Source organism: Antrostomus carolinensis, unplaced genomic scaffold (assembly GCF_000700745.2).
Source record: "Antrostomus carolinensis isolate BGI_N321 unplaced genomic scaffold, ASM70074v2 scaffold6311, whole genome shotgun sequence".
Lineage (NCBI taxonomy): Eukaryota > Metazoa > Chordata > Aves > Caprimulgiformes > Caprimulgidae > Antrostomus > Antrostomus carolinensis.
The window spans coordinates 175,881-194,627 of record NW_010293429.1 but is presented as its reverse complement, the minus strand read 5'-3'; the positions used below and the strand labels follow the sequence as shown (position 1 = coordinate 194,627).

Below are 18,747 nucleotides of genomic sequence, written 5' to 3'. Positions count from 1 at the left end.
TCCTCCCTGGAAGTGTTCAAGGCCAGGTTGGATGAGGCTTTGAGCAACCTGGTCTAGTGGAAGGTGTCCCTGCTGATGGCAGGGGGGTTGGAACTGGATGATCTTTAAGGTCCCTTCCAACCCAAACCATTCTATGATTCTATGACTCCAGTTCCATAGAAGAAAACGCTGGTGGTAGGCAACTAGGTAAAAATCTTGAAGGTCTGCTGATGAAAAGTGCTGACTTGGTACTAGGAACAGGAGATGGACCTTATTTCATACTGTCTTCTAGAAGCTGATGTTTTGATTTGTGTACTTGTGTTCAAATATTCAGGAATCATGAGAATAGTCTCAAAAATGAGGCTCGAAGATAGAAAAAATACCGTGTCTTCATCTTTTTGAAAATATGAATCAATGGTAGTCTTTAAAACACAATTTGTCATCAAAAGTATATATAGTCTAATACATTATTTATCTTGCTAAATGTTTGCTATTAATAAAATCAAGGGGAAACCGTGTGTATATATATCCATCAATGTTTTTAAAGCATTGATTGAAAGTCTAGAGAAATGTTACTAAAAATGCTCTATTTAAAGTTTCTTTCTAAATTCAGGAATTCCTTTGGCAAAGCATAAGTGTATGGCTGAGGTGTTTTCTGATTTTTAGTGGAAATAGCTGGGCTTTCTTTGAAGGGATATGGTGTTGTAGCCCATATTGCACCTTTTTACTAGAGCACAAGTACCTGAAAATTGAAGTAGATGAGAAGGTAAAAGTGAGAACTTGTCTGGATACCAACATGAAACCAAGGTGTTGGTCTTTGTTAGCCAGGGAGAGAGAGATACAAATTTTGAAAAATAAATGTTGATTAGATGAAACTAGCTTGATTATTTTCTTAAAAAATTGTGAAATGAGGCTTTTTTAATACTGGTATTAAGCAGCATAGTTCCCCAGTCCATACCAATTTGCATCATTTGAGAATCTGTCCCGTCAATATTTAATTTACTGACCTTTATGTTGTGGTGAGACAAATGACTTTTTAATGACTCCAGTAGACTTATTTGCATTATAAAATGAAACCATTGTCTATACTGCCAGGGAGCTCTTTACTTTATAAATATAGCATTTGTTGAGAAATACATATTAAATACTAAAAATATTTAATTGACCTACTTTTTTATTTTCAGGGTTGTGTCCTTTGTTGTGACCTCATGGTTTAACTGGGAATAAAGATGAGTATAAGCAGTGATGAGGTTAACTTCCTGGTATATAGATACTTGCAAGAGTCAGGTGAGTTTTTACAATTCTGGTTGTTAAACAATGCATAATTTATTTGGTATTCATCTACAACTGCCTTTAGCAAATGCAAACTCATTTAATTATTTTGCCAGTAGGCGTGTGCTTCTGTCTGAACTGTTTCTTGGTGTTTCTTCTCAACAAGAGAATGAATTCCTGCCAAGTTACCTTCTGTAACTTAATCAGATTTGGTCACTTGGAGATTTCAGATGGCAGTCAACCAGCTAAGGACTCACTTGATTACTAGAAATGCATTTCCCTGGAGATCACTTTTATCTACAGGGTGGCAATGATCCTTTGCAGTGTTTTCTTTGGGGCTACTTGAAGAAGGATGACCACCATAACACTGTTTTTTCCTGTTCTGTCTTGGAGTGATGATTCTCCTTTAAGCTGGTCTTTCTTGGACAAATTCCTTGCCTGAATGTGACTGTGGGAGAGCAGATGTCGCTGTGTTTCAAAGGAAGAAGTGGTAACTGTGACCATACAAGTCGTATCATTTGAATCTAAGTACAGATGAACAGATTTTTGAGAGGAATGACTCTTGGGTTCTCCAAAACCTCCATCCCTGCAGGACACAGGATTTTTGGAGGATTTTGTCCTTCGGTGTTGGGCTAGCCAAAGCCACCTGCTTCTTAGAAGGAAGAGCAAAAGATGGATGAATGTTCTCAAATTTGAAAACAAACTTCAGGCTTCTTGAAAATGCATTTGACTTATGCAGCATATGTCTACTGCTTACGTCCACTGCTCATGGACTTCTCAAATTGAGACAAAGAAGCACCAGAAGCAATGGTGAATACCAGAGTTTTTCAGTCTCTGCTTGTCCGAAGAAAGCAGAAACTCATTTTCCACCTGAATTTACTGAAAACTATTATATGTTCTTATTCCAGTTGCAGATTGCTTTTTGTCACAAAAGTCAAACTTATAACATTGCTTTATCTTCATCTGAAAGTTTGTGGGCAGCTTCCTAGCTACCTGACAGAAGAGAAGGGGGAGAGGGGCGGCAGAGAAGCCAGTAGTTTAAGAAAAAATTCTGTGATGGTAAAGTTAATTTGCTGAAGCAACAATTTTTCTCAGTGTTAAATCCACCTTTTCAGGGTGATCAGATAAATAGCAAACAACTACCAGTGCTGCAACCATCACATGCTCACCCCTTCTTAATCAGTGCTTAATACTGATGAAGTCCTGAGTGCCAAAGCATACGCAATGACAACAGCACTGTACTATGAAGTGAATTTTGTTCACTATACAGATCCATTTCACTTTCATGGGTAACAAATCACTGAGTAAAAATACAAAGTGAGTCTTGGTGTCTTGGAGATGTATTTTATTAAATCCTATATAGGATACTATATATGTAGCACTTTGGCATATATAAACATATTTAAATACTCTCACATATTGCATAGTTTATATTTTTATATTTACTCATGCACAAATGTTTTGCCAATGATACCATAATTAATAATTGCTGTGTTTATATATAAGTTTAGTTTTTGTCTTTTTGTGCGTTTAAAATAGAAACATGTAAGAGGGAAACAACAGAGGTGCTTTGATGAGGTTTTTGTAGTTCATAAGCATGCTATAACTTTGTATAACTTGCTTAGATTTGTAAAGAGAAGATCCTAAGACAGTATGGCAAGTAGCATTGTCTATCTGTAAATAAATTCTGATGTTTTCTGCCTTGTCTTTAGGGTTTTCCCATTCAGCATTTACCTTTGGTATAGAGAGCCATATCAGCCAGTCTAATATAAATGGTGCTCTGGTGCCACCAGCTGCTTTGATTTCCATCATCCAGAAAGGTCTGCAGTATGTAGAGGCAGAAGTCAGTATTAATGAGGTAAGGAGGCTTTGCCTGCAGGAACATCATGTCCTTGCTTTTGCAGTAAGTTTGAATGTTAGTATTTTTTCTTAACTTTCTTGTATCCTATTTATTTACTTTTACTTCAGATTCCTTACTGCTGGTGTTCACCATGACTCCAGTGGTGGAACCAGAATGGAGTGACATAACTGGGTAGGGGTTCTGCCCAGTGCAGCCACACAACACCAGGCATGGTGTTCTGGCTCATTGCTTAAAGGTCCGTTGTCTGTAGAGTTTTTACCCTAATATAATGTTGTAGTAAATCCAGACAAGTACAATAAAATGATTATTGAGACAAGTAACGTCTTAATTTTTGTTTTTTGGAGACTTAATTTTTGCACTGTGGAGGTGGGAGAGCACTATGCAGCTCTCATTTGGATGATGTGTCGTTATAATGACGCGATGAGAGCCCAAGGGCAAGGTTTCCAAATAGAGAGAGGGTTTCAATTTGTGGCAGGAAGGATGAAGGTATATGCCAGTTTGCTTTCTGACTCTGCTGGCTAATTCATCTTGAGCAGGAACTATTAAATTTGATGTTTAAATGGTTATTCCAGCAGTACAGAAAGCCATGTATCTTCCTGCCTGATGCTGTAGATACCCTCAATTTCCATTCTCATTTATGCCTGGAAGATTAGCAGCCTTTGTATGTGTCACCTGTATATTGCAGAAGGAAACAGTTTTTTCACTAATTCTGCTCTCTTTCCAGTCTCCCTTAAGTCTTCTGTTTACGTGGAGTTTTCATAGCCTCAGTGAGGCCAATCCTTTCCCTTAGGAAGCCTCAGAAAAATAAAGCAAGTGATTGGAATAGAAGAAGGAGACCCTATATTTATCGCAAAGAATCCTTCTAGCTCCTAAAAATAGATCCTTACAAAGCCCTAGCATATGTATACGGGTATTTTTAACTGAGTCTTGTCCATTTCAGGATAAAATCCTTCCTTCTTGTTTGAAAGCATGCCAGTGCTGTTTAAAAAAAGGAAGAAAACTAGTCAACTCTCCAGATAATATGTTTATGGAAAGTATTAGTCTTAATAAGATAGAATAACTTCACGAGCCAGTGACCCGACTTGCAATGTTTGCAGCTCTTCAAACAAACCATTAGATTTTGTTGCAGCCACTCATGTTTGAAATCATATTCATAGATAGCTCACAGAATTTTTTTACTTTAGCAGATGATTTAGCAAACTCAAAGCACGTAACTTTTGATTGCAGAAGTTCTGCCAGAGGCCTGTGGTGGCTTTTTTTGTATAGTTATGACAGCCACTTAACTTTAGACTAAAATTCCAATCCCAGCCACAAGAATGACGTGATATTACTTCCAGTACCATTTGTAAACTGTTTTATTATATTAAAACAAAACTTTGCTTTAGTTTTCCTTGGAATTTTTTCCCATAATGTTAATTTGTACTTGCTGTTGTCTTTTTTTTGTGTTTTTTTTCCCTTCTGCTGTAATTTAGGATGGTACCTTGTTTGATGGTAGGCCGATAGAGTCTCTCTCACTGATAGATGCAGTAATGCCTGATGTGGTACAGACAAGACAACAGGCCTACAGAGATAAACTTGCACAACAGCAGGCAGCAGCTGCTGCAGCCGCAGCCGCGACCAACCAACAGGGATCAGCGAAAAATGGAGAAAATACTGCAAATGGAGAAGAGAACGGAGCACACACTATAGCAAGTAAGTTGAGACAGAAATGACCTTAACCCGTGTTAATGGAATTCCCTTGTTTGTTGTAGTATGAGCTAGGAGGCAAGGAGGTAAATGTGCAGAAGTCCTGGTAACCCTTCAGCTTGCAGAAAATACCTTTGTCAGGCGAACAGATGGTGTCTCACCTTTGACTGTCCCCACTTTGATACTTGGAATTGCAGGAGGAGATGAGCAAACTTCTGAATTCATTAATTCACAGTGTTCTATTGACCAGTCTCACTTCCAGTACTGCTCCTTTCCCGTCATCTGAAGGTTTTTCACAGGACCCTCCGAGAGCCCTTGCATAAAGAGGATAAAAAAATAAAATCAGAGACAATTCTATAGGTTCACCAGCATCTCTTCCACTTTGGTCCCTGTACAAGGAATAAGGAGAGGAATCTGCTAATGTGCAACTGGTTAAAACTGAGCATTGCTTGTGGTGCTGCACAGGCTACTTCTGACAAATTCTGGTAACTCTGTGAATCGGAGAGCTGTAACCAGTTCTCTGTAGGACAGACTTCCTTGTCATGCTGAGATCATCATGGTCGCTGAGACAAATCCTGTGTCACTTGTCTCTTTTGTCAGTATCAATTTTCACAATGTGCTGTTCAGGATTATTTGAGGCAACTGCTTGCAAGTTTGGTTTATTCATTGGTTTCATTTTAATTGTGATTGGTGAGACAAGTGAGTTTTATTTGTCATCACCGGTCAAAGGAGCATACCTTACAATCAGGCTTAGTATAGAAAAGTTCAGGTCAGGAATTAAAATGTGATTTTGAAAATACTGTTCTAAAAGTCTGAATCACACCTTTGAGAAGGGGAGTTAAAGCTTGTGCTGTTAAAAGCACCTGAATAAATAGTATTTTTGAGAGAATATTCCTATCGAGCCATCTGCAAGTTTTACATTTTACAGCTGGATTTTACTAGGAGGTTTTTTGGTTTGTTTGTTTGTTTTTTTCATTTTAATATATATTAAATAAACTTGGAAATATAATCTTTGGCTTAAGCAAATAAGCTCCCTACTTTAAAAATCTCACAAGAATATTTAGTTGTTAACTGTGAGCTGGATAGAGGAAGTGTAAACTTCAGCTCTCAGCCACTCTTAAATGTGATATACCAGCAACCCCTACTGGCTGGTACACCAAATTATACTGGCATTGATTCTCTTTAATTGAAGTAATGTTTTATATGGTGTTCTTCCTTAAAAATCTGCATGTTCTAATAGCCTTTTCTGTTTTCTCACACATACAAACAGCGACAGAAACCCTTAATGTTAAATTCAGCAATAGATGTGAAACAGTTTGTTGAAGCACAGTGAATAAATATGGAGCAGGTGAACTGTTCGACATTTTTTATATTCTGCATTTACACTCAATGTGAATTTATTTTTTAGAAATTAGAAAATTATTGATGGTAACTGGCAAGAAAACAGTTGTCAATTGAATTTCCCCCAGTATGTTTTACAGAATAATATGGATTCAACATCACTTCCACAGAAAAAGCTATGTGTTGCCACAATTCCACAGTAATTGCCGACGTAGTTTAAAAACCTCTGTTATCACTTTACCAAATGTTACTATATTAATTAAAGACATTTTGTAAATGAGTTGTCTGAGATGTAAATTTAAAATGTTTGCTAACTTTGAAAAGAGAGCTTTTTGAAAACGAATGTGTCATAAATGTATTTTTAAAGCACGAGATTAATAGTAACATATTGTAAAATGTAGTGTCATGCCTGAAAAACTGTGAGTACGTCAGTGTTTAATTTTTTAAAATAGCAAAAAAATAACTTTTGGCCTCAATTTTGAAGTTTCATGTTTAAGTCCATTTGAATGCTGAGGTTTATAAGGGCTAAGAACTTTCTCACATTTTTGAAGCTCCTCATCTGTTTACGGTACTTCATAAACTGGAACTCGAAAAATAAAGGAACATTACAACTTTGTCAGATTTTGGTGAATTCATTGTTATGCTCATTCCAGAAGAATATTGATCATACAGTAGTTACAGTGTATTGTCCCAAAATATTAAAATCCACCTCTTTCTACTGTTGTTTCCCATAATGCAGATAATCACACAGACATGATGGAAGTAGATGGAGATGTTGAAATCCCTCCCAACAAGGCAGTGGTGCTGCGTGGCCATGAATCTGAAGTATTCATCTGTGCCTGGAATCCCGTTAGTGACCTTTTGGCTTCAGGGTACGTGAGTTAACCACGTGTGTACGACATGGATGTACGTAATATCAATGTTCGTTGGCGTGTTGTGTACATTGATGGTACCAAGTTAAAATAATACCTACCCCAATGCCCTCTACATCAAATATCACAACGTTTGCTGTCCTGAAAGTAATACCTTTTCAAATGGTATTAGTTGAGAGAAGGGCTGATATTCTCATTAACTGTTCTGTAGATCTGGAGATTCGACAGCACGGATATGGAACCTCAGTGAAAACAGCACAAGCGGCTCTACGCAGCTGGTACTTCGACACTGTATACGAGAAGGAGGACAGGATGTACCCAGCAACAAAGACGTGACATCGCTGGATTGGAACGTAAGTAGAAATGGCAGTGCTCAAAATTGGCTGAGAAAATTGGACTGTTATTTTGCATAGTCAAATTTTAAGTGACAGCAACTGTGCATCCTCTGCTACAGCTCCTGAAATATTTCTATTTTGGAGTTGCATTGTAATGTCTTTTACTTCGGGGACTTCTTTTTAATAAATTGTACTCGGTGGAATAAATATCATAAATCTTATGCAGATACATGCTTTGTGCTCTTTAGCTTTGAGTTATATGATAAAAATAAAATAACCTTTTTGCTGTCAGAGTGAAGGTACACTTCTAGCAACTGGGTCTTACGATGGCTTTGCAAGGATATGGACTAAAGATGGTAAGTGAAATACTTTTAATTTCCAGTATATTTTCCTGTATTGTGGCTCACAGCATAGTTTTTTATTTTTTTAATGTATTCGTATCAATATAAATTTTCAGGTAATCTTGCCAGCACCTTAGGGCAACATAAAGGTCCTATATTTGCGTTAAAATGGAACAAGAAAGGAAACTTCATTTTAAGTGCAGGAGTGGACAAGGTGAGATAATCTTTGGTAAAATTAAAATTCTTTCCTTCACCGTTATAATCTAATTGTAAGCGGAATAGCAGAGCTATAGAAAGTAAATTAAAGTAAAGGCATGGGACATAAATATGTACTTAGAAATAACTTGTTATGCTAGGTATGTTTCCTTGTGTTTTATAGTAGTTTATTGAGATGTTTTAATTTACTAGATTTCAAGTGTCCCTGGATCTCTTCCCATTTAGGCTGGTGTAAATTGGAAAGTAGGTGCATTGAACGCAGGAACATTAAACCTTTGTAAAACCAAATCATCTAAAATTTAGTGAAGCACTTTATGCAAAGCCTCAGAAAAAAATTGTGCTGGAGGAATAGGTTCAGCCTGATTGGGATATCAGTCAAGCCTGAGAATGATTAAAAATGTTAGAGCTGGAACACAAGAAAAGTCAATATATCTGACTGGGGAGGTGCCAGTAGTGTAATGCCATAAAGCTCATTGTTTAACTGTGTTTTATTTAATGTCTCTGAACAAACTTAAAGATTCACAAGGTTTTAAATTAATAACTGTTTTTAGTGTGAGAGATTTTAGGAATGGTAGGAAGGGCACATAGTGATGAAGAACAGGCTTAAGATGAATTCAAGGAGAAGAGTTCAGTTTCTCTTCTGTTACTGATTCAAGGTGCAGAAACAAACACAGGCTTTCTCTTAGTGAGACTGGCAAACTGCAAGCTCAGTAAGACCATGGGGTCCACAATCTTAAAACTGACATTGTCATTGTAAAGTAATAGATTTTCTTCTTTATTTATTATTTTTTTCCTGTGCACATTTAACCTGGTTTGCTTTAGTGCCCAGCTTTATAAAAGCTTGTGCTGGCACAAAGGAAGCGAAAGTAACTATCTCAAAGCACGGAAAGGGTGGGTTTCTTCTCTTGGCAGCTGTAATGGCTTATGCCAGTTTTCAAATCTTATATGCTGGAGGAGATAGAAGCTTCATCGTTTCAGTCTATAAAACTCTTTGGACAAAGCAACTGAGATTATGCTTTGAAAAATATTCTGCATTAGCAGAGAGATTGATTCAACCTTATGCTTCTTCTCCATAAATAATTTGTGTGGTCAGTTCATGCTTCTACTGAATGCAGTGTCAGAATTTTCATTGATCATTGAGATAGGTCAGGAATGTTGGCATAGAATATAGTGATTATAAAATACTTAGTTTGTCATGTAAGATTTCTTTCATCAGAAAGATATCAGAAGTATTGGCAGAGAAGAACTCAGAACAAAATTACACCCTTAAATCAAATCTTTCAGATTCTTAGGTATGAGACTAATTGTTTATATGAAGATCTCCTTAGGGACGACTGACTAGTTGAAATTACAATTTGAAAGTACAATATTTGAAGTTAAAATAGATGTGTGGAGTAGATTACAAATATATAAACAGGACTATGGAGATAAATCTATTTAATATTTGTTTATAAAAAAGAAAAGCCCACAACCTCCTCTTTCCTTCCAGACCCCAAGATGTTGTACTAAACACTTTTGTAATATTACAACATGTTAGTGTTCTCTATTGTCTGTATATCTACTACAATTTCCTTCAATATTGGGTAAAATGCTAGAAATTAATATAATTGGAAGCAGGTTTGGGCAATGGGGAGTAGGCTAGGTAGTGTGATACATGTGGATGGTGGTAGTTGTGGGGAAATTAGCAATTTGTACAAGTTTGTTTATTGTTTATTTATATGTTTAATACAGACCACAATTATTTGGGATGCCCACACTGGTGAAGCCAAGCAGCAGTTTCCTTTTCATTCTGGTGAGTCTTGATTCTGATCATTCAGGATTGTCATCAGAAAAGACAAAAAAAAAGTTATTTATTTAAAAAAAAAATAATAATCTGAAGTTGATGGAAGTTATGGCTTATTTACATCATTTTAAAGTCTTACAGGCAGTCGTTGGATACTGACTTCCATATTCATAGTCTAATGAATTTTGAGAATATAAACAAAGACAGAATTGTTCTGATTTTATAACTTTATAACTCACGATTTCATCGTAGTTCTATGAAAGTTATGAAAGATAATCCAAATATTACAGACTTTCTGTAGTACGGTGTCAGACAAATCAAGTGGGTGGGCCACGAAGGATTTGTGTTTATCAGCTAAGGACTGCATTTGTCATCTTCCTGCTACAGTAATCCCAGCTCCGTGTCCCATTGTTCTGCTCTGCCTGCTGTGCTGTCCCCAATTTGTTTGGCCACAGACCAGCTGAAAGGCTGTTCACTGGCCAGCTGGGAGGAGAGCGCAGCCTCTCAGGAGGTCAGACAAATTGCTTTGTAGGCTGCATGCTGTGCAAGCCTGCCAGAATCAGCTGGAAAATAGAATAGAGAGGATGACGAACATGTCATTGAAGGGCCTTTAAGAAATGTGTTGTTTCCACTTTTTATTCCACTCACACTACGTTTTCAGTGGCATGACAACAATCAAAAACATCAATTCTTGATTTATTCCAAGCAATGCTGTGTGCTATCTGCCATAAATATCTGAGCCTGACCAAATGGAGTATGTCACCCATGGTTAGGCTTCAAGTTACCGTACCTTACAATGCTGAAATTAAGGAAGAAAATAAATCATTACCTTTCAGTGGCTGCCATCTACGAGCACAAGCGTGGACTGTTAGTGGAGATGAACTCATGCATGATGGTGTGTTAAGTTGTGGGAACCTGTTCCTCATGCTGACTCTTGAGATTTATGTTTAGATGACTTAACTGCGGCTTGTTGTCCTGCTGCACTGCCTTCTGAGTAACTGTTTCATTTCAGATATGTTCCATCTTTTAATAAATTCTATTAAATTTTATTTTGTTTCTTCATGTAAGACTGATTTTGGCTGCATTTCTCACTGTTGATAGTGTTTGATTATCTTTAGAACTGCTGTAAAATTAATGGTTGCTTCCTGTTGGTGTTTGTTCTAAGGTGGTGCATGCTGAATTTGCAAATGGAACTCCTGCAGAATACATACCATAGTTTTAAATATCTTTCTTTTTCTTTTAGCACCAGCATTAGATGTTGACTGGCAGAGTAACAACACATTTGCCTCTTGCAGTACAGATATGTGTATTCACGTTTGTAAACTAGGACAAGATAGGCCCATCAAAACCTTTCAGGGTCACACAGTAAGTACTGGAAATTGGGGGTTGCTATGTGATATTTTTATTAGTGAGAGGCTGGGGGCCCAATATACTTGTCAATATACAGCACTTGCATAATTATTGGTCTTTGGCAGCAGACAATAGATGTGCATACGCAGGTAGTTGTAGTAAAGGTCACATAGTAACTGCAGTCTCTATCAGTACTGGAACAATTCTCACCCCCCTGTGCAGCTTTTTTATAGCAGTGCCAGGATGGCATAGCAAAAATAAGCTTTAGAAGAAAAAACGTCGTGGCTTTAAGACTTATTTTGCTATGAATAGCCTATGTTGTGTAAGAGCACACATGGGAAAATGTGATGAACAGGTAGCAAAAAGTTGTTGTTGTTGAAGACAAAGCTAGGAATGAAAGTTAAATGTTAAAATACTGACAATTACCCAAATACTCATAACTGCTGTCCAACTTTATCTTTCGTAAGCTGTCATTTGTAGTGGAAATGAAGACTGCAACTTATTCTCACTGTTCAATTTTAGAATGAAGTAAATGCAATCAAATGGGATCCAACTGGTAATCTTCTGGCATCCTGCTCTGATGATATGACTCTAAAGGTAACGGGAGTTCTGGTCCTGGCTCTTGTCTTTGTGGGACTCTCTAGTGTGCACCATTAGCTTGGGCAATCCAGCAGTATCACTGTACTTGCTGTGTCATCTAATATTTATTCCTTTTTAATATAACAACATTAGGCAATCCTAACAACTGGAGCAGCCTGTAACAAGTTCTCTGGACCAAAGTTTGGCTCTGATTTGATCCTGTCAATTTAAACTGCAAATACAATTTTAATTCAGTCTGGCAATTGAAAATCAATTTTCCCTTCAGTGAGGCACCAGTTCTGAAAAGCAACATTTGTTTAAACGTACAACCCAATTACATCTTAAGTACAGTTGGGCTTAACATGCTCCTGTTAGCTTTCTCCAACAAAAGGTGAGCTAATAGCACTACTAAACCAGATATTATTAAAAAAAGCATTGAGATTATTAATTCTATATCAATGTTGACATTTAGGAAAAGGTATAAAAGCCTTCCAAAACCTATTCTGTATGCAATGTAAACTCTTAATAAAGTTGTTTTGTTTGAAGGTTCTCATGCAGGAGTTGGAGTCCTAAGGAACTTTGTATGAAGTCCTGAGCAAACACCTGGCAATGCAAATCCTCATAAGCCAGGAAAATGCCATAATGGTTTTTGCAGTATGCAGCTGTGGCTTTATGAAAACAGAGAATTTCTCTACCATCCCTTTATTTCACTCAATCTGTATAGCAAGAAGTTCATTTAAAAATAGGACTGTGATATTTTGTTAACTCAGACACGAACATATACATATTGCTCTTCTCATTTCAGCATCTGTTATCATCCCTGCACTTTGCAAGGGTCTTGTAGTTAGCACACGCAGATTGGTTTCTATAGACAGTATCTTTATTACTCATTAGCCTCCTCAGGTACTCAAAGAATGGAGGGTATTGGTATAATACTTGTCATAATTATTCTAGAAACTCAGCAGTCATAGCAAATGTTTTGAGTGGCATAAAAGGTGGCAGTCAGGCTGCAAATGATAAAGAAGAAAGATGGAAAATGTGTTTTAGTACAATGTTGTGCTAAAATGTCCTTGTGTTTTCTTTCATTTTTATCATAGATCTGGAGTATGAAACAAGACAGTTGTGTCCATGACTTACAAGCACACAACAAAGAAATTTATACTATCAAATGGAGTCCTACAGGACCAGGAACAAATAATCCAAATGCCAATCTTATGTTAGCAAGGTACTATTTAATCCTGGTTTTAAATGTCTGTTAGGCATTATTTTTACTTCGCTCTTTATATATGTAGGTTCACAGAATGTTTTGAAGCGTGTAGGATACTTTATCACATTATGTTTATATTAGAAACACAGTATGTCAAATTGAGATGTAATTAATCTGTTTTTTTTTTTCCCTTTGCAGTGCATCCTTTGATTCTACTGTTAGGTTATGGGATGTAGACAGAGGAATTTGTATTCATACTTTGACAAAACATCAAGAACCTGTGTACAGTGTAGCTTTCAGTCCTGATGGCAGGTACCTGGCCAGTGGCTCCTTTGATAAATGTGTACACATCTGGAATACACAGGTAGAGCTCTTCTGTCTGTTTAGAAGTTTGTGTTTTGGTCTTTCCCATCAGCACCCTTCCAACCTTTGCTCTATTCTGTTTTGGCTGCAAAGACATTTGCCTTTGCTAACACATTGATTCACTTTCTCTTTGTTCTAAGGTTGCTTCTGTTAATGAGTGTACATTCTTATAGCGGCCTTCCAATACCTGAAGGGGCTACAAGAAAGCTGAGGAAGGACTTTTCATAAGGGCAGTTAATGACAAAACAAGGGGAAATGGGTTTAAGCTGAAAGAGGGGAGGTTTAGATGAGATATTAGGAAGAAGTTCTTCACTGTGAGGGTGGTCAGACACTGGAACAGGTTGCCCAGGGAAGTTGTAGATGCCCCCTCCCTGGAAGTGTTTAAGGCCAGGCTGGATGAGGCTTTGAGCAACCTGGTCTAGTGGAAGGTGTCCCTGCTGATGGCAGGGAGGTTGGAACTAGATGATCATTAAGGTCCCTTCCAACCCAAACCATTTTATGATTCTGTGATTCAATTTCTCTCTTTTGAGTGTTTGCCTATGGTGAAGTAATCATTGTCTTTACATTGAAAAACAAACAAACATGACCACCAAAAAAAACCAGCCAAAAAACCACCACCAACAAAACCTATTCAGCAAAGTATCTCTAATAACATGTTGCATCCAAAAATTCTCTGTGTTAACTGATCTTTAAACTCTTGATAAAAGAGATTTGCTGTGAAAAATGGCTGAATGTACACATACAAATCTGATAGCTGTTTCATTGAAATTCACTGAAAAGCAAGAAAATGTAAAGTGAGAAAAGGTGACGACAAAATGTTTCTGCATAACTTCCTAAGAAAGGACACTACTTGTTTTGCATTTCTGGCAAAAAAAAGGGCTGACTGGGAATGAAAGTCTAAAGACCTTGTTGTTAGATAAGATGTGATCTCTGGCTACGGGGAATTGGGTGTTAATTTTTGAAAGGCTTATTTTAGTAATTGGAAGTAGTCATGACCATCCCCAGTTTTGCCTGTCAAACACAAGAGATCAAGATGTAATAGTTGTATTTGTCACATTCTTTAACACAGTGCTGAGATTGTCCACAAGTCTCATCTGGACTGTTTCCTCTGAGCATTTCAACTTTTAAAAGCAATGGGGAAGTTTTACTTGTACAAATTTTACTTGTTTGCATGGATTTTGTTATATTAATTACATGTTTTGTCCCTTTTTAGACAGGTGCCCTAGTTCACAGTTATCGGGGAACAGGAGGGATTTTTGAGGTTTGCTGGAATGCAGCAGGAGACAAAGTTGGAGCAAGTGCTTCAGATGGTTCAGTAAGTGCAGCTTGACTTGTTTGACATTCCAACAACACACATCTTGACTAACAATGGAGATAAAACTTCCTTCTGTAGCTGAAGTTTAATACAGCCAGCTCACATGTAGATTTTCACATATAAGGATACTGTAATGTTGGAAGGAGAATATGTCTTTATTCCAGCTTAATGCATTACTGTTCTAAATCCTCCAAAAATCTCAGAAGGTGAAGATACCTCTAATTTAAATTTTCTGTCCCTAGTGGAACTTACCATGGAAATGTGTTCATTGCAGCTGATCTTTTCATTATAGTCTGGAACAAGTTCATTTTTGTCTCTTTGCCCTTTCTGAGTGAAAACGTTCAGTGTAGATGATATTATTATAATGTGTGATAGGAGCGAAATATCTTCTGCATTGCATTCAACAGAAAGAGCAGCAAAACAAAGTACAAATTGCTGAGTGCTCGTAATTAAAAAGTTCTTAAAAATGACAGCAGATATATAAATACCAGTCTGCTTTCGTTGCTTAGAAGAAGCAGGGAATAAAATCATATGTTTAACTAATCATGAATGCACCCTCTATCATCTCCTAGTGGTGTATTGTCGCATCACCTCCCCGCTCTTCTGACATTGTTCTGCAAAGTATTGCAGTAAAATATTAACATGCAGTTCTTCATAACAAGTGCAATAGTTGGGATTTTTTTTTTTTGCTTCCACCTCTCTTGCTGTGGTTTTAAAAGAAAGGAGAAGAGAGCCTAAGGAAAAGCAAAATTAGAAAAAAATAGACGTGATAAAGGAATTGTACTTTGAAGTGCTGTAGCTTAAAGTAACAAATGTCAGCAAAAAGCAATCCTGGTTGTATCAGAGGTCTCAGGCAGTATCTTGTTAGATTTCAGAACAGAAAATAGGAAGTTCTGAATTTTAAGGAGACTAAACTCTAAGGAATTAATTTTGATTGGTCTTTCATATAATTTCAGTCTTATAAGTATAGACAATATCGTAAAAGGAACAAAAGCTCAAGGTATATCTTGAGTAGAAATCGATTGCCATTCCACCCTAGATGACCCTTTTATATACATGCTGTGTCACTTTTTACCAGTCTTCCAGTTAATTTGACCCAAGAGGCAACAGATTGGTTTTCATTTAGTTTTTGCTTTTTCAAAAATGTTGGTTTTATTTTGTTTTATATTGTTTGCGAGCGAAACCCCTCCTCATCCTCTCAGTTTAAAATATAGCTTATAATAACTAAGCAAATAGAGGAACATTTGAACTGTTTGATGTCTAAAAGCATAGCTTTTATATGATTATATTTTACCAGTCGATTTCTATATCTGATAGAACTAGATTGCTCAAAGAATTATGATCAAAACATCACCAGTAGTACCCTTAGCAGGTCTGGCTGGGAGCTCTTAACCAAAGCGCTCACCTGGTGATTTCCTTCCCCACAGCCTATTGTTAGGAGATGCAAGATAAAGCTTGCACAATCAGTTTCATAGGTTTTGCTCAGGTATTTCACACAGAATTGTATAAATGTGGAATGTTGTGCAATTTCTCTGTTTCTTTTTCTTACAGGTTTGTGTATTAGACCTACGGAAATAGCGCTACTAGTTGGAAGCCATGGACCGACTATGAATGTGTACATAGCCAAAATGACTGTCCCTGACCCATGTACTGCTATAGTCCCAATTGAACCATGGCCAGTCCACTACAGCCAAACGTAAAAGAAATATATACATATACTGTATATAAAAAAAAAGAGGAAAAAAAAAAAACAAAAAACAAAAAACAACAAAAATTACACCCTGAAGAGGATGACAGAGTTTTGTCACAGCTTGTGAATCCTGTTCACCAAGTGCTGGAATCTGCTGTGCCCCAAAATAACATTTAAAGGTTTTGGATATGAAAAACAGAAGAGAGAGAGCGAGAGAGAGAGAGAGAAATATACCATATACAAGAGCAGACCCATATACATACCAAATTCAGAAGATACTAATGGCAGCCTTCATTACCCCTTCCCCGCTTTAAATCCATTATGGCAATGGATGGTGGGGTATTTTTGTTTTCCTTCTCAGTAGTTGAGCAGTTTGTGTGTACAGAGAAAATGGACTTACAGAAATCTGCAGCAGTAGTTTTTTCCTTTGCTTTTAAACATTGGGTTTTCTGTTTTGTTTTGGTTAAGTTTACGGATGCATGAAGTAAGGGAGTGAATTAGTTTCTTGTTTATATTTTTTTCACCTTGGAAAAAAATGTTTCTTTGAAACATATTTTAATGCATTCTTTGAAGAGGTAGATTGAACCTGATAATGTTTGGTACATTTTGTGGCTCCCAGAGCACAATTTTGTGAACAGAGGGAGGGTGGAAAAGGGATTATGGAGAGAGAAGAAAAAGGTCCTTCTTCAAGGCGTGATATTTCACGTCCTGCTCATCTACGAAGTATGACAGTAATGGGTATAATGCTATGTTTTATTTTCTGGTGACATGGCTGAAATGCAGTAGTTTCTTATTTGGGACATTATTCTGCCAAACTTAAGAACAGAAGGGCACAAAAATACAGAAAAGAAAAATACAGGGATGCAAAAAAAAAACCTACAAAAAAAAAGAGGAAAAAAAAAAAAAGCATCTTCTGTTACTTTAAGACCATAGCTAAAATATGGTTAAATTGTGCACTATTGTGAAAAGGAGCAAAGTATAGCTGGGGGATCATTTTTAAGAGGTTAAGATCTTTCTGGACAAGGGTTCATGCCACAGCTTCTCTGAGAGTTGCCCATCATTATTTGTAGGAGCTTAGATGTATAATTGTAACCAAACTCCAGTATTAAAAGTATGTCATGTAATTTTTCTTTATTAAAATAAAATCTTTGGCATATATTTGATAACACTGCCATTAAGAGGCAAAATGTTTACTACCTTAGATTTTAAAACAAATCTTAAACAGAGGACTTGCTTCAAGTTTATTTTAATAGCAGTGATTCAGCTTATTTAAAAGATTAATACTTGCACTAATTCCCCTGCTGCTCCAGTCCTGCAGTTTATTGTATCTTGTGACTACATTTTTTTCCAAATATAGGGTAGATGTAAGCTGCTATTTTTTTAATAATCACTACTATATAGTGTCTTTTACTCTGTTTACAATATCAAGTATTTTTCTTACAATGACAGATGTATATGGCAAACCTTTTTCTGCTCATGTGATTAAAAGTATACTGATAGTGATTTTATTTGTAAATGATAGCATGAGGTTGTGTTTACGCGTATGTGTAGTCAAAAAGGTTGCATCATGTCTTGCATAAGATTCCAAGAGTGTAAATTTATAAAAAGAGAGGTTGTCAAATTTATGTCACAGGCATTTTACTTAAGGAATGGTTTATATTACAGAGCTTTGCAAAGTTATCAGTTTTATAACACTATTTCAATCACAAATAATTTTGTGGCTATATGATTGCCAGTCTCTAACCATTTTTTTTTTCCCCCCACGTTTTTTGTTGGTTTTTTTTTTCCCCCCTCCCTTCCAAGTTAGGTATAAATTGATTTAATTGAGATAATGCAGCTTTGACATTTTAACCATTGTTCTTTAGGCATTGATTTCTGCTATTTCCATGGAATAAACACGACTTGAAGCAAGTCTGAGTTTGGCTAAGGTAGGGTAGCAATTTGCCAGCGGTAAAGAGAAGTCAACAATACATTCTTTATATTATACCCCAGGATTATACTGCTATCGTACACAGCATTTAAAACCAACACAAAGTCATATCCGTAAAGACAGCCATGCATGGTGGTTCGGTGCCAGCTATTTTTGGGGTTTTGGAACATACTACAAATGTTTAGAGCAATTACCCTGTGAGTTACAATATGTAGGAAACCTATTATATTGAGTGTCTGGCACTTGAAATATTGCTTTTATTGCTGGAGGTCCATGACTGTGGCTGACCTCTGTCATTTAATAAAAAAAAAAAAATAAAATAAAAAAAAATATCTGTGCAATAATTTTAAACTGTGCTCCCAGGAATAGACACAAATGTTTTGAGTATGTTTAAGCTGCATTTTTCGTTTAGCAATGCATTTGTCAATTGCACTGAATTTAAATCTGAAAGTCAGAAGTGATTCTTGATAGTACTTTTGTATTTTAATATGGACAGTTTATTCATTTTCATAAAAGTTATTGGATGATTCTTTCAGCCAATCTAAACAATTGTGGTGGAATTCTGTGACATAGCTGCAAAAATCACACAGCCATGTTTTTAGGGTATTACCATTTTCCTCTTTCTCA

General features: G+C 36.6%; 1 protein-coding gene across 1 annotated transcript; it reads left to right on the top strand.

The window, feature by feature from the left end:
• Positions 1-1,208: 1,208 nt before the first annotated feature.
• Positions 1,209-17,706, top strand: LOC104532137 (TBL1X/Y related 1). The gene is made up of 14 exons (XM_010177259.2): positions 1,209-1,266; positions 2,964-3,109; positions 4,585-4,804; positions 6,879-7,011; positions 7,223-7,364; positions 7,639-7,702; positions 7,804-7,901; positions 9,635-9,695; positions 10,930-11,051; positions 11,559-11,633; positions 12,713-12,840; positions 13,021-13,186; positions 14,399-14,500; positions 16,052-17,706. The coding sequence occupies exons 1-14, from the start codon at positions 1,209-1,211 to the stop codon at positions 16,076-16,078; spliced, it is 1,542 nt and encodes a 513-aa protein (XP_010175561.1). The 3' UTR covers positions 16,079-17,706.
• Positions 17,707-18,747: the final 1,041 nt, after the last annotated feature.